The sequence below is a fragment of the Trichoderma harzianum genome (assembly GCF_003025095.1).
Source record: "Trichoderma harzianum CBS 226.95 unplaced genomic scaffold M431scaffold_32, whole genome shotgun sequence".
Taxonomy (NCBI): domain Eukaryota; kingdom Fungi; phylum Ascomycota; class Sordariomycetes; order Hypocreales; family Hypocreaceae; genus Trichoderma; species Trichoderma harzianum.
In genome coordinates, this window is record NW_020209280.1 from 54,586 (window position 1) to 75,390 (window position 20,805).

General features: G+C 46.9%; 7 protein-coding genes across 7 annotated transcripts; 5 read left to right on the top strand and 2 right to left on the bottom strand.

Moving 5' to 3' along the window:
• Positions 1-1,326: 1,326 nt before the first annotated feature.
• On the top strand, positions 1,327-1,982 carry M431DRAFT_101307 (hypothetical protein; the record flags this gene model as incomplete). The annotated part of the gene is made up of 3 exons (XM_024911315.1): positions 1,327-1,393; positions 1,459-1,778; positions 1,851-1,982. 3 exons carry the CDS (start codon positions 1,327-1,329, stop codon positions 1,980-1,982), a joined length of 519 nt encoding a protein of 172 aa, XP_024767528.1.
• Positions 1,983-4,470: 2,488 nt separating this feature from the next.
• M431DRAFT_525863 (hypothetical protein) lies at positions 4,471-7,959 on the top strand (the record flags this gene model as incomplete). Its single annotated transcript, XM_024920639.1, has 7 exons — positions 4,471-4,501; positions 4,554-4,811; positions 4,868-5,116; positions 5,226-5,229; positions 5,435-5,819; positions 5,925-6,213; positions 6,825-7,959. 7 exons carry the CDS (start codon positions 4,471-4,473, stop codon positions 7,892-7,894), a joined length of 2,286 nt encoding a protein of 761 aa, XP_024767529.1. The 3' UTR covers positions 7,895-7,959.
• Positions 7,960-9,022: 1,063 nt separating this feature from the next.
• Positions 9,023-10,756, top strand: M431DRAFT_536000 (hypothetical protein; the record flags this gene model as incomplete). The annotated part of the gene is made up of 2 exons (XM_024920978.1): positions 9,023-10,253; positions 10,374-10,756. The coding sequence occupies 2 exons, from the start codon at positions 9,023-9,025 to the stop codon at positions 10,727-10,729; spliced, it is 1,587 nt and encodes a 528-aa protein (XP_024767530.1). The 3' UTR covers positions 10,730-10,756.
• Positions 10,757-10,914: 158 nt separating this feature from the next.
• On the top strand, positions 10,915-11,952 carry M431DRAFT_514143 (hypothetical protein). Its single transcript, XM_024920159.1, has 2 exons — positions 10,915-11,640; positions 11,702-11,952. Exons 1-2 carry the CDS (start codon positions 11,082-11,084, stop codon positions 11,836-11,838), a joined length of 696 nt encoding a protein of 231 aa, XP_024767531.1. The 5' UTR covers positions 10,915-11,081; the 3' UTR covers positions 11,839-11,952.
• Positions 11,953-12,164: 212 nt separating this feature from the next.
• On the bottom strand, positions 12,165-13,606 carry M431DRAFT_101334 (hypothetical protein; the record flags this gene model as incomplete). Its single annotated transcript, XM_024911318.1, has 3 exons — positions 12,165-13,122; positions 13,231-13,384; positions 13,435-13,606. 3 exons carry the CDS (start codon positions 13,604-13,606, stop codon positions 12,165-12,167), a joined length of 1,284 nt encoding a protein of 427 aa, XP_024767532.1.
• A 1,089-nt stretch (positions 13,607-14,695) lies between these two features.
• Positions 14,696-15,283, bottom strand: M431DRAFT_43497 (hypothetical protein; the record flags this gene model as incomplete). Its single annotated transcript, XM_024915136.1, has 1 exon — positions 14,696-15,283. A coding segment is annotated over one exon (588 nt), but the record flags the coding sequence as incomplete, so codon positions are not given.
• A 4,004-nt stretch (positions 15,284-19,287) lies between these two features.
• Positions 19,288-20,370, top strand: M431DRAFT_488204 (hypothetical protein; the record flags this gene model as incomplete). The annotated part of the gene is made up of 1 exon (XM_024916539.1): positions 19,288-20,370. The coding sequence occupies one exon, from the start codon at positions 19,288-19,290 to the stop codon at positions 20,368-20,370; it is 1,083 nt and encodes a 360-aa protein (XP_024767534.1).
• Positions 20,371-20,805: the final 435 nt, after the last annotated feature.

Sequence of the window (20,805 nt, forward strand, 5' to 3'; positions counted from 1 at the left end):
TTTGATACTAATTACGGTCCGGCTTGGGTGGCCACCTTCTAGGGGTGGCCACCTTCCCTGTGGTCTGACTATAGGGTAGTTTCCCAAGGTAATTCGCCAAATGAAATCGGTCTATGTTCACAAACAGGCTAGGACGTAGCTTTAAGCAAAAAAGCCATCAAATAAGGATGATGGAAATCCGTAATTCAACGTCTATACATGAGTACCGGTTGGCAATCCAAAATAATTTAAAGAGCGTGGAGAAGGCCATTACCATATCGAGTCTTTTGATTGGAGAATGGTATTCATAGCATTATGACAACCGCAAGTTGTCATTTTTGTAGGGAAATGGCGTGGACTGCTGTTGCTAGTTTCAAATTGTTGTCTTAAAGGTTCTCATGTTCCTCGTAGATATGGTATACTTCGATCAGTCAAGTCATAAAACAATTGTTGATCTTACGTGTTAAGAGTGTGTACTTCTATTAGCCCTGTCTGAGTATTTGCATACACGTGTCAGCTCCTCGTTTCTTACATGGAATAAACTAAGCAAGGCTCCAGTCTATTTTAGACTCTAACATTGACTGGGGCTAAATGTGCTTCGAATCTTCCAGTCCTTTGCTCAATGGACCTGCAGGTAGCTTCCGGCCCCTTCAGCAAACAGTAAATTTTCTGCAGCCAATAAGACTTCCATAGACAGTACTGAGCCTTACGAAACAATGTGAAAGGTTAAGAGCTAATTTGACAATTGATATATAGCTTGTATACTAGTATATCTAGTATCTACCACTTGAGAGAGCTCATCGAGGAATATTTACTTTATAGTAACCATGTATCACCAAGAGCGTTCGCCAAGTGTCTTAAATGAAGACCGTTTATTAAAACCACATCGAAGTTTGGTGCCGAATACACATGAATGCCATATTTCGACGCAATTCGCTTGTAATAGGAATTGGCAATGCCATAAAACCATGAGAACATGAATCTTAAGAATACATGAACTTCTATAAAGGTTGTGTACATCAAGTTGTAGCGTGGTGATTGTTAAAAGCAGACAAATGAATGACTAAGTCGGGCGGACATCACCACACGAAGATTTTACTTCTTTGGGAGGTCCGAGATACTTCCTTTTGTGGTGCTGCCTCGGTTAGTAACCCCCTTCATGCCATCCGCATCATCGACATAGACATAAAACCCTTGAATCCCCATCCCCAACGCAACAAAGCATATATATATATAATTTTCTCAGTCCGAATTGAAGCTCTTTTGTCGCTACAGACCACAAGGAACTCAAACACCCTGCTGAAAGAGATATCACCGTTATACTTCTGTAAATACTAAAAGATCAACATGTCGGTTAACGCTACTTCCAAATTCGACAATTTGAGGCAGAAATATGACTTTCTGTTCGTAATCTGTAAGTGCCCTTTGCAATTGGACACTTCCGTGTACCAGGACTGAAATTATTAACTATGTTGAAAGATTATCGTGGCCACTGGTGCCCGTTCTGCATGGCATACCTGCGCGTTTTGCAAGACCTTAGCCCGACTATCACCGCGGCTGGGGGCTGCCCAGTGATCGTGTCTGCACAGGACGAGGAGCACCTTGCTGAAGTCCGATCTTCTAGTGGATATACCGGCGAGGCAATCAACGATCCGGAGAACACCCTGGCTAAGCGCCTGGCAGCCGACGGTATCATTGCTGTCGCAATTACTGAGTGGCAAGGATATCCACATGGCCTAGCCCAACCTGCAATTCTGGTAATTAAGAAAGATGGAAGCGTCATGGAAACTTGGGCCATTGTTCCCTCCGAGGTATGATTACTTTTGCCGTGTTACGTATTACCAGCTAGTTACTGATGCGAACTACTATAGATGAATCTAGGAGGGGCAAAGGACCGCCCTGACCTTCATCAGGTATGGGAAAACATTAATGCCAAACTCAACGATAAACAGCCATCGTATGCGCGTTTTAGCAATCAGAGAGAACTAGATGACCTTGCTTAAAAACTCGGGGTCGAAACACAAGACTGAGCCTAAGCAGTCTATTGTACCATGTTAGCGGGAGGCTTTTGGTTACTACTTGTTGACATTGCCAAACAAAATCGTGTCATGATATTCGGCCTGAGTTGTTCTCTGTGCTTTTCCATCGCATTCATCACAACGCCATTACGAGAAGATGGATAGATAGAATTGAATCGCGATGTTGCACAGATGCCTCCTCATATGTTGCCACGAAGATACTCTATCAATGACCACAAGCTTACCCCCTCCAGGAGGCTGTTCAATTCATAATTGTGCATTTCCACCACTCACGGCCACAAATATTATTTTAGTTAGATTAATTCCGACTAAACTGGCAGCAAGCCGGCTAGCCCCTCTGTCAATTACCACAGCGCCACCGTCAACCTCTGGCTGCCGTGTTATGAGCTATTTATTAAGATTAGTGACGAATCAGACATTTCATTGCCCTCGAAGCTTGAGAAATGGATTATCTAGTAGTATCTAGCCTATGGTGGAGATGGCGGCACACAAGTCAGGTAATTGAAGTTGTTCGCGATCGTTTTTGAGATGCTTATCATACTCTAGCGGCACACATGGCCCTTCTGTCTCGGACTCTTAGCTTCTTTAGTACGTTGCCCTGCTTCGTACGGAAGACATGTAGTGTCATCTAATTAGCCCTAGCTAGCAACGCTCCCAGTCAATGACGCCGTCTCATTTCATCCCGCCTTGCTTGGGTAGCATCAGTCTAGTAACCGGGCACACCTCAGTGAGATATATGCTAGAGGGAGCTGGCGCCCCCAGAATAAAAGATGACACAATTCTAAACTGAAAAGGTGTGGTGTGCGGGACAAATTGAAAAGTCTCGACTCTTTGAACAAAGCAATTGATGTTATATCATTGTTGTACATTGCTATATTAGTGAAAGTGGCAGCATATCGAATATGTACTTGTATTTCCGCGTATTTCAATAGATATCCCAGGTGTAAAACAAGTTTGTATGCTTCAGAAAGGTATGGATGCAATGACTGACAATTATGAAGAGTCTGCATTGGCGTGAGAACTTGCGGGTGTATGACTTCGGATTTATGGATTAAACACTTGAGCTGGCTCTCATGCCGTGCTAGCCAGTCACTCACTGCAAAATGACTTGCTGAGGCAGGGTTAGATGGAGTTACGCATTTGATGGATCCTTTAACACCTACTTAGGCTAATTTGGGATGTCATGGAAGCGCTAATCTGCAAAACTTCTTCAATCACTGACTCGATGGAGCTAACTTGGGTCCCTGATTGGTCAGGCTTTCAACTTAACTACAGCAGCAGGTGAGATTCATAATGTGGCCCCTGGTCAAGGAAGTCGGGAGCTTTTGCCTATCTTGTTTGAAGATTTTACCTATTTCGGCGAAGGCCTCGTATCATCTGCAACGTGCTGATACCAACAATTTGCGGACAAATAATTTACTCCACCAGATTACTTATGTCGATCCCGCCTTTTTCATCGGCTATGTATTCCCATACCGCTCTTAGGTATAAGGTTCTCTTGTTCATTGCTGTAAAACGGCTGAGATCATATGAGAGATAGCTCTCTTGACTATGACACCACGAAGAGGAGAGATTATTCGAATTGTGCAAGGTTCACCAGAAGAACGGCGTGTGTTATTAGGAGCCGACGTATGTCCTTGGCTCATGCTCGGGCGGCCAGCCCATTAGAGTGTATGTTGAATGTCTTCAAGAAGAACTAACTTTCCATTATATCTTCTTTTTAGCCAATAGCGGAGCTCCTAAGGTTGACGATAGAGCAGTCAAAGCAATTCTTTTCCAGCCATTTTTAACCAAGTCAGCCAGGCAGCCCTGGAACGGCAACGAATGACGCCTTGTTATCTAGTCTTGCGGTAGCATGTCAGCAGATCAATAACGCTTGGGCATTAGTGAGCCGGGTTCAATGAAGTAAGCATGCGTCTAGGTGGCGTCGTTGAGCCACATCTCTCGGCTTACAACACAATGGGGTCAACAAGAGCGGATGGAAGCACCGATGAGGTTGTCTTGTGAAATAAACTGAGCTCTTAGAAATCAACTTCCTATACGCGTCAGAACTAAATTTTTGCAGTTCTACCTAGCTTCCATTGTCTAAGAGTACGCTTTGGAGGGCTATGGTATAGTATGGTTCACAACTGTGCAACCTGGACTGTGCACCGTGTTTTTTTTTTTTTTTCTCAATTTTTTTTTTTCCCTCGATCCGTCCAAAGACCCTTATTTAGCTCCCGGGCTTAGGAATACTCTAGTCTAAACTGAAAGGACGAGGAGTGCCCGGGATCCCCGTACACCCATTGTCCTCAGGCCTCTGGTTAGTAGATGAGTCAGCGATTTCTGAACAGAACATCCTAGGTAGCTAGTAAGGGAGACAAATACAAACTACTGCTACTATCAACATAAGTAAACATACTGGCACTCCAAGGCTACCGCCACCGACAACGTTAACATCGAGTTTTGCGCCATGGATAGCGATCCTCACAAAGGTGACTCAAGTGTGTTTTGTTTGGGGTAGTTGCATGCGCGAGAAGCTAACGTCGTGGACAGAAACAGGTTTCCAATTCATATCCATACAGAATCCAGAGGATACAAAAGACCGGGAAAAGAGGCGTGTAGCCAGGTCACATGCTGTGAAACAGGCTCTACGTAGTAAACGGAGGCCGCAGGAGGGGACTCTGGGCAGTGGTATTGGTGCATCTGGCCAAATGCTGGTCCCTTGGTCCATATTCGCCCCTGCATCTGCCTACGGCCCCTTCGAGAGTATTATGGGAGACTCTCCGCGACTGAGGGCCTTGCTTAGTCACAGTAAGTTATGTTTCACGGTGAATTTTTGTGATATGGGGCTCACAGGACTTCCACAGCCGCTGCTCGACATGCTGCCGAGCCCGTCTTTAGCGTCGCAGATCCGGTTGTCTTCCAGGACTTCGGCTCCGTTTTTCGCACAGATCTTGACGACCCGGCCCTCCTAAACGCCGTGAAGCTAGCATTTGCGTTTGCAGTGACTGGTGGTAATATAGACCAAGAGTGTCTCGACTACCAAGGTCAAGCTATGAGCACCATACGCGAGAGAATGAACTCGCCAGAAGCAGCGCTCTCGCTGCCAACTCTGGGTGCCATCTTACTCCTTGCTGGAGTCGAGGTAATAAATCTCCGAGCACTTGTTGTTTCGATTGGAAGCCTAAAGCAATAGCTCGTGCTGACTGATAGGTTTACTCATAGGCTCGTCTAGGTATGCGATGGCAAGTTCAGCTACATATGGGCGCTATCCGCCAGCTGCTCGAATTGGGTCAATCAAGAACCATTTATCTAACCGACGGAATCAAGCGGGCTATCTTTTGGTGAGATGCCCTCAACCCCCTGAATATCTCCAGGTTGAACGCCAAATGGACTATGGCTTATAACTGATTTCTTTTCGTCAAAACGAATAGGCAAGATCTAAACTCATCCATTATGACCGGATCCGACCGTATCATAGATCACACGACATTCGCTGAGCTCCAGTGGAAACGAGATCCCTTTGCTGCGGATTTTTTCGTTTTGGCTCCTGGATTTGAGAAGAGAATCCACTTGTTTCCAAACGATTATGTTGAAGTTATGAAAGATATACACGCATTGCAATGTGTCCAAGATCTCCCCGGATATTCCTGCCAGAACCCTGTGGAGATGCTCCGTGTTGACAACCAGCAGGCTTCAATCGGGTCCAGACTCGTAGATCTACCAAAGCTCTCACCATATATGGAGGCGTGTTATTTAGCCGCCTATCTCAGTGCCTGCATGCTTTGCTGCAAGGTTTGGCGCCACTCTGTAATGCCTGTATGTATAACAACTACACGGTGATTTTGACCTACAACGTTTATGTTCAGTTCTTGCTCACATTGATCTACTCTCACTCTATTCGTACTGACATTAGCAACATAGTCTCATGTTTCGTTACATTTACTTCGCAAGCTACAGGAGTCCAATGGTGACCCGTTTTGGGACGGTCAGATTGACTTGCTTATCTGGATGTTACACATGGGCGGTTCTTTTTCACCCAAAGGACCAGTTCATGATGACTATAAGGCTCTTCTGCAAGAGAACCATGACTCTCGATTTACGGGGAAGTATAGCTCTTTGGAAGAACTTGTGGCAATCATGAGCCAGTTTATTTGGTCGGAAAAGGCCTATCGTGCTCAGGTGGGGGAGTTTTGGGAAGAAATTCACCCTAGTATTGATGCTACTCAATGACACCCCACTGCAATGACGAACTATGCACGGGTTTTAGATTCCAGGGCGGGAAGCACTATAATAATTGTGTAGTCCACTAACGTGCGAGTTGGTGCGACGGATGGCTACGGCATGTTCGAGAACATTTAGGAAGCTTAATTATCAATCGACAGCTGTAGTGATAGTTAAATTAACGATATTACGAGTGATGTGATCCATGATCAGTGGCTGCTTGTTGATTTGTAAGTCTGGTGCTTAAGTAAACTGGTTAATCGACTGACCAATGGCAGCCAAACTTCACTCTGAGGTTAACGCCATCGCTGTTTTGGGAAGTATCTCGATTATTGAATGGGCAAAACCTTCAAGGAGTTGCAGAATTTAGCCACCTGCAATGATCTGTCCTGCTACCCTATATAAGTAGATCAAGGTATGGCACACATCTCCTCATCAACAAGCTGCTTTTGGCTATTAAGGCTATATCGTGAGGCAGGCTCATCTTACTTTCTGTAACATCTTTCATTACAACTATCCACATTCGCACGGGTGAACAAACGAACGCATTGCGTACAATGGCTCAATCATGCCTATGGAAGCCTTTGAAAATTGCCGGAGTCGAGGTCAAACATCGAATTGGCATGCCGGCCCTGTCTCGCTTTCGAGGCACTGACGACCATACCGCGACGCCAATGATGAAGGAATACTATAGTCAACGGTCTCGGGTCCCGGGAACTCTAATTATAACGGAGGCTGGACTTATTTCGCACGGTAGTGGCGGCTATCCCAACGCACCAGGCATCTGGCGTGAGGATCAGGTGGTAGCTTGGAGGGCTATCACTGACGAAGTGCATCGCAACGGGAGCTTCATCATCTGTCAACTCTTTCACATCGGCCGAGCCGCCAATCCAGAGATTGCCAAAAAAGAAGGCATAGAGATTGTATCTGCGAGCGCGATCCCTCATGAGGAGGGAGCTCCTATACCAAGGGCTCTCGCTATCGACGAGATCGAAGAGATTGTGCGTGACTTTGCGATAGCAGCGAAGAACGCCATTCGTGCTGGTTTCGACGGTGTTGAGCTTCACGCTGGGAACGGGTACCTTCTCGATAGCTTTACTCAGGATGTGAGCAATATCCGTACAGATAGGTACGGCGGCAGCATTGAGAACCGATCCCGCTTTGCCTACGAAGTGATGAAAGCTGTCGGCGACGCCATCGGGAGCGAACGTCTCGGAATTCGCCTGAGTCCCTGGAGCACATTCCAGGGCATGCGCATGAAAGACCCAGTGCCTCAATTCTCAAACTTGATCAACAAAGCTAAGGAGTTGGATCTGGCTTATATCCACCTGATAGAGCCCCGAGTTGTCAACAACTTTGATCAGGAACACCCTATTGACGACAACCTTGACTTTGCATTTAATCTCTGGGATAAACCAATCCTTCTCGCCGGAGGGTACAAGCCAGACAACGTTCTGAAAGCGATCGATGAGATATACTCTGGGAGAGATATTGTGGTGATGTTTGGCAGGCACTTTGTGGCAAATCCAGACCTTGTTTTCCGAATCAAGAATGAGTTGCCGCTTAATCAATATGAACGAAGCACGTTCTATACCCCTAAGAATCCAACAGGTTATCTCGATTACCCGTTTAGCAATGAGTTTTTAGCGAGCGCAGAAGCTAAAAACTAGGTCAAATAAAAGTCGATTTTTAGATAAACAAGCAAATAGAATAGAATAGACATACAAGTTTTAACCGGTTTGTTACAATACCTTCAGTTATAACGTGAGCAAGAAAATATTCACTGGCTCGAATGTCATGAATTACTACTCGGCATTGTTTTCAGAAGCAGCCTAACGAGCAAATACCGGCTGATTTACCATCGGCAGGCATTATAACGACGTTAAACACACCTGCAACACGCTCAGCTTAAATACAATTGTCGAACCGCGACCAAATCCGCTCAAATCTACTTACTTAGGGAGATTGAACAAAAATTGCCCATAATTCCACTTAAATACAAGTGCGATAACTATCTATGCCTTAGTTTCTGGGACTTTGGCTCACTCGCCATTACTCGTCAGCCATTTCGCATCATGCGCTATGAGCGACGGCCAACGAGCATGCCGTCAGCACAGCAGCAGGCCGCATATGGAAAGCATTCAGTCCAAGGAAAACATTATCTTTCGGCGAATTGCCGCTCCTGCAATAAAGATTCAACAAGTGCTGAGCTTCTTCGAGCAATCTCCGCCTTGGCATTTGTGATCAGGGGTTATTTCTAAAGCGGCTGACGTTGATTCTCTCAGCACCTGGTGCCCCCTCCACAGGAGAAGAGCAATTACGGCACTGCTCATCGGATCTTCCCGAGCGCCACCCACTCGCTGTTAGCCCGTCGGCCCGTTAGCCTGTCCGCATGAACTCTATACAGTTTACGGATTTTTGGCTGACATCAGCCACATGCTGGACATAATGCCGACTGAGGGAGTCATACGACGAATGGCTGGTATCAACGACGCGTTCCAAATAATGCAGACTGAGAGAGCCATGATGAAAATGGCTGATAAAGCCATTTGCGAGTACAAGGATACTTTCCGCGGCGTCTATGGCCCTCATCAGCCATTAATACACTCACTCAGCCAACGGAGGTGAGTAGCATCATCCCGGTGGGCAGTCTTTGCTCTTGGATTTTGTTTAATTAATACCTGCGCTTCCTTCTAACTCTGCTTGGACTGTTAGCTTCTGATTTTTCACGAAATACAGAGAAGCTCTCTTCGTTGAGCTGCATTTGCTAGAGCTAGACAGGCAACATATCAATCCACATGGCATCTCTTGACTCAAAGGGCGACGTCGCTTCGGAGCAAAGACATGCTTCATTGGCAGTGGTAAATACAATCGACGAGAAAGACTCTAGTGACCAAAGAATCAGCGACAAAGAGATGGGTTCAAGCGTGGAAACTCCGACCTCGCAAGACGCCGAGCTTGATAACTCGGAATATCCCACGGGTTCTCGTCTCGTCGCCATCATCACTGCGCTTGCGCTCGCCATCTTTCTCGTCTCCCTCGATCTGACAATTGTCGCGACTGCAATCCCCAAAATCACTGACCAGTTCAACGGGCTCTCGGATATTGCCTGGTACAGCTCCGCCTTCTTCATGACCATGGGCGGCTTTCAGAGCGCCTGGGGCAAAATCTATAAATACTTTCCACTAAAAACTAGCTACCTCATCGCCATCTTCATATTTGAGCTTGGATCTTTGATTTGTGCTGTTGCGCCGAGCAGCACTGCCCTCATCGTCGGGCGTGCGTTTGCGGGCGTGGGCGCTGCAGGCATTGGCTCTGGTTCGTATACCATCATCGGATTCTCTGCGTCGCCAAAAAACCGGCCGATGTTCACTGGGATCGTTGGAACGAGCTACGGCGTTGCGGCAGCTGTTGGGCCCCTGATCGGAGGCGCATTCTCAGATAAGGTATCATGGCGATGGTGCTTCTACATCAACCTACCCATTGGTGCAATATCCGCGTTCATCATTTTAGTCTTCATCAAGGCCCCCAGCACTGCAAAGCCACAGGTGGCAACCCTGCGCGAGAAGCTCCTCCATATGGACCCCGTAGGCGCCGCTCTCGTGATCGCCTTCGTGGTATGCTATCTCCTCGCCGCACAGGACGGTGGTACCAAGTTTCCCTGGGACTCTGCACACGAGATAGGCCTCTTGGTTGGCAGTGCGGTAATCGTGGGCTCATTTATACTATGGGAATGGTTCCAGAAAGCCACAGCTATGTTTTCGTTCCGCCTTGCGAAGCAGAGAGTTTACATAGTCGAATCAGTCCTTTCATTCTTCTACTCTGGCGCGTACTACTTGGTTCTATATTACCTACCAATATACTTCCAGAGTATTGACAACGCGAGTGCCCAGTCAAGTGGTGTTAGAAACCTGCCCCTCATCGTCGCTGTTGTCATCTCCATGCTTTGCAGCGGTGCTTACATCTCTGCCACTGGTATTGCGGCGCCGATTATCGTTGCGGGGACTGACCTGTCGACGATATGTACAGGTTTGCTTTACACTTTGGATATTGGTACCTCTGAAGGCAAATGAATCGGCTACCAGATCATCGGTGGTGTTGGCTGGGGTATCGCGTCCCAGATCGCCATTATCACGGTACAAGCTACAGCTCCGGCCATAGATCTCGCAGAAGTGACAGCCATGCTGTTATTTCTTCAGACGCTTGGTGGTGCAGGGATGGTTTCTGCTGCCCAAGCTGGCTTTGTTAACGTCATGATCAACAATCTTCCCAAGACAGCACAGGGAGTCAATGCGGCCCTCGTGGTGAGCACCGGCGCGACGGATTTGCGAAAAGTGTTTTCGGAGGACCAAATTCCTGGGATTTTGGTAGCCTACATGCAGGGTCTCAAAGCCGCGTTTGCGATTGGCATTGCGTCGTCAGGGATTGCTTTTATTACCATTGTATTGTTCCAGCGATGGAACAAGTTGAATACAGCGGCTATTGCCAGTGGAGGTGCAGCTTGAGAGGATGAACAGTCATGGTCCAACAGTAACATATAATGACAACTGCTTGTAACTTGATAAAATGTGTCTAACATTGATCGCATAAGATTAGCGGGCTATATTGTTAATAGATAGTTATAATAAATGCGACTATAAATGTTGTGCCCTGTTGGCTTATCCGCCGTGACGGGATAATTGAAGACCGCGTAGCTACTCCGTAGGCAATTTATTTTATACAGGAGCAACATGACTTAACGTCAGCCACTTTTACGCTGGGCTATTTAAAGGTTCTTTATAACCCTAAAAAGTTTCAAGCTTCCCTCCCAAATCTCTCATTATATATCCCCCAATATCACTTAACATTCACATCATTATGACAACCGCCCTGATCTTTGGTTCCACCGGCGCAGTGGGCTCCCAAATCCTCGCTACCCTCCTCTCCTCTGCTACTTGCACGTCCGTCACAACTATCTCCCGTCGCGCTCCGCCAACACAAGACCCCAAACTTCAATCCATCATCGAAACCGACACCACAGAATGGGGTCCTTTAATCGCCACGCTCCCTTTGGTCCCCTCAGTGGTCTTCAACGCCGTCGGCACCACGATCGGCAGCGCAGGCTCTGTCGCTGCGCAATGGGCAATTGACCACGATTTATGTGTAGAAAATGCAAAAGCGGCAAAAGCAGCAGCTGTTAAGACGTATGTCTACTGTTCAAGCGCAGGGACAAGCGGGGCGCTGAGCCCATTTGCCCTGGCTCCTTATGCCAAAATGAAGAGGGGTGTCGAGAAACATATTAAAGAATTGGACTTTGAGAATGCCATAATTTTGAGACCAGGGATGATTCTGGGAAGAGAAAACCCAAAGAATAGGTGGCTGGAGGATATCTTTCATGGGATGAAGAAACTTGGACAAGGATTCCAGGACAAGTGGGGTATGTCTTTGTGGATTTGACATTCTAAACTAGGAGGACCAAGACTGATGAGTTTCTGTAGCACAAGACCAAACGATTATCGGGAGAGCTGCAGTGGCTGCTGTGAGGATGGTGGAAGAGGGGAAAGCTCCTGCGAAGTTTTGGGTGTTAGAACAATCGGATATTGTAAGGCTGGGTAGAGACGAGTGGAAAGAGTGAGGTGAATGTCATTCTTGAAATTGGCTTTGCCAAAAGTGATCGGTGCAGTATTTGATGTAAACACGCGCTGGATTTGATTCGGGTCATGGGCCGAATGGGGGTCTTGTTCTCGGTGTGTAATTGGGAGATTTCCTAAAACTCCGCACCAGAGTGAGACCATGTTGCGTTCAGATTTGCTTTCCTCTATTATTATTACTAGCGAATACAAATGAGAGCATCTATTGCCCCTAAAGAAGGGAAGTTCAACAAGCCCTGTCAATCGCATACCGGATTCGGCACCGACCCATCATACAAAATCGACACTCAATTCCAGGTCCTTCTCCAGATCAACTTTTCAACTCGACTAGATCTAACTTGAGTTCCTCTCCCCTAACACTACGCCACCACTCACTTTGCCTGACAAGCTCACCATCTTCCCTACCAAGGAGACACCAATACTTCCTCAAAAACCACACCTTGGCCTCCCAACTCCGCGCATCCCATGCCGTTTCCGCAGCCGCATGCCCCGTCACATTATCCGTATCATTCCTTACCTTGCCCACGCCACCCCAACATATCAAACCAGTCAGTGTATCGTTCAAAAATTCGTCTTCGTCGATTTCTTTCTGATGCATAATAAGATTCCTCCGCAATGTTGGGAAGGGCAGAATGTCAATATAGGGATGATGCTTTACCAAGATCTGCTCCGCACTTGGTCTCAGGTCCGGCTTCAAGGTCTTGTACATTTGTTGTATCATTCCAATTGTCCGATTCCGTGTGGCGTCATCAGCAAATTCTAAGCTAGGCCGGTAGAAAGGCGAGAGCGAGTCATCCGCACAGAAAGTCTCCTCCCCAATGCCCATATACTTCACGAGTGTATACAGCGCCGCAGCGATGCATACTCGCTCAATGTGGATACTGCTGCTCGTGCATGAATCCGTGGCCATTCCATCAGCGCCGAAGCTGATAATATGCGTGTCGCTGTGGGAAAAGGGGTCTCTCGAACGTAGTTGTACGTGTGGTATTAAGCAGCCGCATTCAATTGTTGTAGTCCAATATGGGCTAAACGTTTGCCTGGTCTTGTCACGTATGAGAAATGAAGAGCTGACATGCGTGCATGAGTCCCAGGTTGGTGAGGGAGGATGGGAGTGCGTAGTATTGGATGGTGAAGTCTGGAGTTGCCATTCTCCAGGTGTCGAAGCGGGTGGGCTGGAGATGGAGTGGATGTTTCCGATACCGAAAAGCGAGGGTTTGTCGTTTGTCTGTAAGATGGTGGATTGACATTCATTTGGAACGATAACAGAGCTAAATGCTGGGTGAGAGTCTCCCGTACTTTGGGATAATGAGGTGCTTTCAGGCTGTGAATTGAGTGGTCGGCGTTCTGTCGAGGATCCTTGATGGGATGCAGATGACGTCGAAATACCATGATCTATTGAGCTGCTGTTGTCGCTTTGCATCGCCACTTCGGACGGACTTGTTTGCGAAAACGGTCTCTCATTTACATAGTTCTGTCTAGCAGATGCGGCAATTGCCTTGAGAGTCTCCAGTCGCTGACGTTGTTTTTCTCCTGAATTATTACACATCATTTCATTTGTTAGTTACCCTTGTGATTATCACCCATGGATTCACAACATTGGCCCATTGGTACGGAAGAGAGGCACTCACGATACTTCTTCTGGGCTTGAACATTCTGTTGACGTCTCTTCTCCATATCACGGCGAACGGGCTTCTTTTTGCGCTTCAATGAGCTCACAGCCTGTTGCAGTGGCTCTGGGCTCTCTGGAGGCATGGTGCTTATGCAAAAGGATGACAAGGGTATTTTTTGAGAGATTAGAACGCTATAGCCTAAAACGGACGTATCAACTGTGTCTCAATCTCGATACTCCCCTTGTTTACGAAGCAATAAGACTAGTTACAAGTACCCAGGCTCCGTCGCGGTGTGACGCGCAAAGATGAGGGTTACGACAAAATGTTAGTCGACGAGAGTGCGATGCGGATGGCTTCGGAGGAAATGGCTGACGTGAGCCACCGCATCAATTTCACGTGACGTCTCCCCGTTACCTATGCACCTTACTGATGGGAGTATGCCGTTATATATATGCAATTGATGTCACAAATCCCTCGGAAATTTAAGCAAAACTTCTTTTCATAGGTATGATACAGGTGAGCTATAATGTTAAGCCTCTTCTCTCATATTCGCGAAACTGCAATGCTGGTTATGGCCACTGAATTGGATGCTAGGTAATCCAAAGCTCTGTGGTCATCTCCTTAATAATGGGTGCAAGTACTGCAATAACATGAATCATCATTCCAAAACCGGAGACTCATCGTTTCCAGAATGGTAAAACTAACAATCATAATCGTTAGCACTAGTTACTCATTTAAGTATATTCGAAGCACGAAAGTTAGCTAGAATCTTCGGTTATAAGTGTTGACTGCAGGGTATCCCAGATTGATCTATCTCTGCGGATCTCGTAGACTTTATGTACATATAAAAAGTCTTGCCCCGGACTTTGGGATAGATGGCCAAGACCTTTCATCAATACAGTAATACACCTTGACTACACATTGCAATAAAAAGTTCATTAGCATGAGCGGCTTGTATGTAATTTTAAAAAATCACTAGGACACACGATTATAGCTAAAGGTTACAACAAACTTCACAATGTTTTTCAACGAAAGTCATATAGAATGCGTCTTTTTGATATATACATCTGCATCATATATACGTCTCCAAAATATATACATCTTCATCATATGTACACCTCCAAAACAAATGCATCTCCAAAATATATACATGTCCTGAAAAGAAACATCTCAACATATTTTCTGCCCTACCACTACCGCCTCTTCATCAAGATAGTATGATACTGCTTGATTAGAAAACACAGCCAAGCAGACGGTTGGCAATGTCCGAGGAGTACGAGGGAGTAGCACCAGGTCCGCTCAAGTCTCCGTTGGAGGGGATGCTGCCTGAGTTATAAAGACGAGCAGCCTGGTAGACTTGCTGGGCTCCAGTGGTCCCCAGACTGGCCAGAAGCTGCTGCAGACCAGAGCCAGATGCAGTGCCTCCAGTGCCATCCTGGATCATGCCTTGGATTTGGCTTTGGGGGCAGGGGTTGATGCCGTTACCCGGGCTGATCCAGCAGGTGTGTGTGCCGTTGGCGTCCTGCATCAAACCAGGGTTGGCCCAGAATCCTTGAGTAGTGGGAACACGCACACATCCCTTGCTCTCCTGCATGATTGTTGCCAAGACATAGCGCGAATCGACACCGGTTGAGGCTGAGATGCTGAGGATAGCGGCCTGGATTTGCGAAGTCTCAGTAGGAGAGTTGTTTGCAACGCCCCAGCCGTTGTTCTGGCACGCGCCGTTGATGGCGTTGAGGTTGGCATTCCACAAGTTGTCGAAGCTGGCCCAGGCACTCTGAGCAGGCCAGCCGGCACCGGTTGAGCCATCACCGCTGTAGGATACCTTGGAGGTACAAGTGATGCCGCCGCCGCCGCCGGTGGGAGGAGGAGGAGGAGGAGTGCTGCCGCCGCTTCCAGCGGTGCCGCAGACACCGTTGTTGCAGGTCAAGTCATCAGAGCAGTCATTCTCAGTGCTGCATGAAGCACCAGCGCAGTGGCCTGCCCATGAGCAGGTGCCGGTGCTGCCACCACCTCCGCTGCTGCCACAGAAATCGGGGCCAGTACCGCAGAAACCAAACTGTGAGCAGCAGAAACCAGTCGCGCAAACAAAGCCAGTGGAACCACCGCAAGATCCGTCAGGGGAGGTCTGTCGAGTGAACAAGTTGCTATGGGGCATAGCCATGGCGGTGGAAGCCAGGCAAAGGGCCAGGACTGTGGTGAGTGATTGATGCATTGGGAAATATAGTTGTTGAAGTTTGACTTGGATAATTGTCAGTTGGCGAAGAGCCTTGAAAGTCTGTGGCTGCTGATGAGCTTGATGGGAGAGATCTTCATTGTTTCAGTAGATATGTCTTCAGTCTTATATATATTATTCGAACCCAGCTAGTCAAGTCTACCAAGTTATTCTGAGATGCCATTGCCATTTTGAGTAGGTGTGATTCTGAGATGCCATTACCAGTCTGAGTAGGTGTGATGATAAGGTGCCTGCGCTCGCAATTGTTACATGTCTCACTTGTTATTTTTGGGATTTAACCCCTGTCGTCAAGTCTCATTAACTTGGAATTAAGGTCTGTGAACCCCATGCTATCCGTGTTAAGATTACCGATATAGCGTGATCCTACGTTCCAGGAAGTCAGTCTGCGCGTAGACATATTCCACTTAAAAAGGTGAAACACCAGTATGCTCTTGAGTCTTCAGCTAACTGTCTGAAGGCGGCTATGCATCAAATCATAGGTTCGTTGCAAGGAGCTAGTCTAGCAAGGGGGGAATAGCCCCAGACTGTTAATTTCGGAGACTGCAGAATTGAGTCGGTATCATTCTTGGTAAGGCTCTTGGTAGTTACCAACTCGATCAAGCTACCTATCCTACATAATTCAGCACACTTGAAGAGGGTCCTTTGGCTTCAATCAGTTTTGGTAGAGTGCGGCGCATTTGGTAAGGGCGTACTGCTTTAGGGCGTACTGCTTTTTTTGCAGATTAAGTAACGTTACGAAAGGTCAGATATGTCAGATATGTCAGATATGGATTTGTTTTAACGAATGGTTTCCTCAGTTACTCCTCCATAAGATGTCTTCTATATCTTCCTATTTTGGTATCTTACAACGTCTTGATAAAAGGGTAGGTGGTTGACATCGATTAGTTGAAGTTGACACTGATCAGTTTGAATGGGCATCTGTGTAAGCTTACCCCTTGCATAACTGACAAAATATTGCCCTAACTCCTACCTAATTGAGCAAGAGTATAGTCCTATTTTAAATGAGCGTTTCAAAAAAATTTCACCTTGCTCATATGCAAGCACTTAATCAAGTAAGGCACAGAAGCTTAGCGCTGACTAGGAGATAATCCGTTTTACATCTAACGGGTTTTGTCCCATCCTGGAAGGCTGTAGTCTGAATGGTCAACTAGTGGGCGGGGCAGAGAGAGCGGTCCTGCGTAAGCTCCAATAGAGCTCAGAGCTTTATCAATATTCCTGAAGTGACAGTGGTACGGTAGGCGGGGGTAGGACGATTACGGCGTTAGCAACAACCAGGTTGACACTGAAAGAGGTTGAAGGGGTTAGAGGGGAGATGAAAGGAGAAGAGCTCTTTTTACGAAGGGGAGTGGGATAGATGAGGCGCATATGCAGCAATTTTTCGGCTGGCATTCCCCAGAGTGTTCACAACGGTGCAGCATTTGTGGGATCATCCGCATGGTATCTATTTCCCGATATGTGTCGAGGCCAGGGATGCAAGGGCATTGTGCCAGGCGCCATGCTGATCGAGGTGGGCCGCATTCTCACGACCGGGTTCGGGTCAACCGCCGATTTCGAGGCTATAGTCAGACGGTCGCTCCGCCTTGCTGAAGCCACGGCGCTATAGGGATCCAATAGCAGTGAGAAAAACATCTGATTCGGGCAGCTCAAGAATTTCGGCGAATCGACTCATGCTGCTTGCTCGTGGATGCCTAGCCAAGGAACGGCTAACAATGCGCAACAAACGTAGCAGTGTGTGTCGCTACTAGGTGGATTGGCCGCTCGACAAACATGGCCAAGTATCTTGGCAATGCGGCTTTTGCATTTCAATGATCCTAGTGTTGAAGAACAGAGGTTCCATAGAAGCCTTGGCGTTGCCACACGTGGATGCGGCGCGTGTTTTGCCACGGCTGATATTCCTCAATCTCTTTTCAAAATCACATGGAACGTGTGGCCTGACAAACTTCGAAGGCTTTTTGAGGGGCCTATTCGGATCTTAGTTGCGAGTCTCTTAGTTGCGAGTCTCTTAGTTGCGAGTCGAGTGTTTGCGAATGGCCATGTCAGATGTTTTCCCGTAGAAACAGACAGGAAATTTAAATTGTCTCAATGTCACTGCACATAGAGTAGGGGATCATTGCCTGCCAACTCTGAGCAGTTGGTTCTAGAGGCTCACAGGGTTGAATGAAGACTCTTTGATTGTTGACTCCAGCTCTTCTTTGGTCATGCTAGGTCTGGACTGGTTTTCAAGAAGGCTCAAAAATATGGTATCAATATGAGAAATTGCAACGTGATTCGTTCAATTAAGTTTACAGATATAATTATCTACCCTATAGGGTACCAAAGCGAGTCTCACGGAGTGTGATTTCATTACATAGCCTTATTGGTGGCTTTCAGACCTTGGGTATGACTGGATCGTTCGGGTTTAAGGTCTGCAAGCAAGTCTATGTACGTCGTCAGCCAGAAACTGGCTCATCTCAACTAATGTCAATAAACCTCGATCCCCAGTAACTTGTACACAGCTCTGCAAGCGAGTCAAGTTACGGCATTCTCTTGCATTGCTCACATTGAGATGGGAGACAAGGGCTTGGCCATGGCATGTTTAGAGAGACGATGGCCTTGCCTGTAGGTGACTCTATTCACTATCTATTCAACTTGTTCTGAGATGCTCACACCAAATCCGATATCTGGCTCTCCAACGATGGCCCTGTTAATTAATGCATAAAAATTTTTTTATTTTATTTTTTTCTTTTTTGGAAATGTGGGCAAGCACGGCATCTTCTAATTGACTCCGCCACGCGAATCCAAAATGCGCAAATCAAGTAGCAGCAAACGAAATGTTTTCAATCATGATATCTAAGATGGCACGTCTGCTAATTCTATCGGGGAGGCATCGCTCTATTCGTTCTTCACTTAATGCTGAATCTCTTATACTAATGATCATCGCGGGAGTTGCGGGACACGGCCATTTCCCCAGAAAGGAATTAGATAACGAGATTACCTTTGTTGATAACTGATACAAGCTGCTGCATAAATCACATCGTCTAGTTCTGCTTCCGAGCATCGAAAAGGTATCGATCGGCAGTATTGATCAGCGGTAGTGGAGGGATCAGCGGTAGTGATCAGCGATATTGATCAGCAGTATCGATCAACAGTATCGATCAGCGACTAGGTTAACTACAGGGTTGTGGTTCTCGGGTAAAGCCGATCGAGCTCGCGCTCGGTCCAGTAATCCTGGTTGCTAACCCCGCGTATCCGCCTCTCAATGCGTCCACAGGGAAATACGAGATGGGCCCATCACGGCGGCAGCAATTGGCGTATGTAGAGGCAACCTCAAAAGGACATAGTCCCCGGTAATAAGGTATTGTTCCATCACATACTCAGGACCCGTCTCAGCGATTACCAATCGAATAATGACGCCCGAGGACTCTTTTCAAGGTACCAATAGACCGATAACGTGGAATGAGAAGGACCAATCAGTTGAGCATGCTGGTAGTGGGAGTCAGGAGCGCTTTTAGGAAGACGAAACACAAATTCGTTTTCTCGAACTCAAGGCATAGCTTGTCAGCCGCTCTTCTGCACAAGTTTCAGTTAACATACACCCACCTCAAGCTATGATATGTGTCTGTCAAGAGCCCAACTCGTCGAGCACTAATACGCTAGCCTTTGGGCGGCCGTGTAGCGACGGGAATGTGCACTGGCTGCTTTACGATATTTCTCTATCGGAACAGACGCCTAAGTCTGTCAGGTTCTCAGCCCCAGTAGCTTCACCAGTTTTCGACACAATAAACCAGACTATAGAGATGGAGGAAAATATATGGAGCTATACAACGTTAGATTCTCTGTCTTTTAAATCTGGATTACACCAATTTACTCTGACTAAACGACCCTCACGCAAAGTAGAGTCTTATGTGTCATTACGTTCGCTTTTAGAAGACCAAAAGCTATCCTCAAGGGAGAGGATCTTATTAGCAGCACCATTAGCCGAGTTCATTTTGCAATCGGGCACCTTCTGGCTTGAATCTCGTCGCCTGAGGCTCATTGACTGCTTCTTTCTCCCAATTGTTGGCAGCGAGGAGAGCCATGCTGAGGTAGACATAAGCCGACCATTCTTTGCGATCTCTCCCACTGAATCATCTGCATACCTAGATGACAACGGCTGGAAGAACTTTTTCCACACCCACCCTTTCATCTTAGATCTCGGTGTGCTGCTCCTGGAACTCGAGTATAATGTCATAATAGACACCATGAACAGCAGCGACCGGTCAGGAAACATATATGATAACTACGCAACCGCATGGGAAATAATAGAGAGTCCAATCTTCAAACAACAGGTAGCTAAGAGCCACCAATCTGCCATTGCGGCATGCCTCCGGTGCGATTTTCTCCCGGTCGATACTCAGCCTGACGAGGAGGAGTTTGGACACCTGATCCATGACTACATTCTGCATCCCTTAAAGCTTCAGGAGTACCTCGATATCATCGAGAAACCTATTGAAGAGTTAGACGAAAGCGATCTCGGAACTGCCACTATTGAAAAGAGAACTTTTGATCAAGAAGTCGAGCCACGAGGCAGGGAACCTCAAGGTCGATGGAGACAGCTGGGGACTGTGTTAAACGAGAGACTTCAGTTGTTAGACGAACCAGATGACGAGGTTCGAAAGAGGGTCTTTTGGATCAGTCAAGATCTGTCCTAAGACCAAGGGGCAATCTGGCGGTGGCGGTATGTGAAAATTTGGGGCGGAAAGATATGTATGTAGCATGATGCTTATCTTTAGAAACGAGGTGGTTATTCTTTAGCAATTTGTTACTTTAATGGCGGGCTTTTCCCAGCGGTGTGATCAATTGAAAGCAAGGATCAGTAAGGTATGTCAGACGAGGTAGGCAGCATAGACAAGCGGCTACCTGGGAGTCTCAGAAGACCCATGTGACTTGTCACAAGGAATGTGACTGGTGCTAATTGAAGTTACGAAAAATGCAACGGAAAGATAGTGAATCAGTCATAGATATACAGAAAATTGGATATGTACCGAATCCGATGCCCAACTGGCAGGGATATAAAATACCTGCGATGTAAATATTTTAGCGTATGGCATACAGCACATATTTCATCAAATGTATCGACATTCTTC

What these genes read in the sequence shown, in the direction of transcription:
- M431DRAFT_514143 (XM_024920159.1), top strand. Translation starts at nt 11,082, where the DNA reads ATGACAACCGCCCTGATCTTTGGTTCCACCGGCGCAGTGGGCTCCCAA. An exon ending in AGGATTCCAGGACAAGTGGG is followed by an intron (nt 11,641 to 11,701) that starts GTATGTCTTTGT and finishes GAGTTTCTGTAG; the next exon opens with CACAAGACCAAACGATTATC.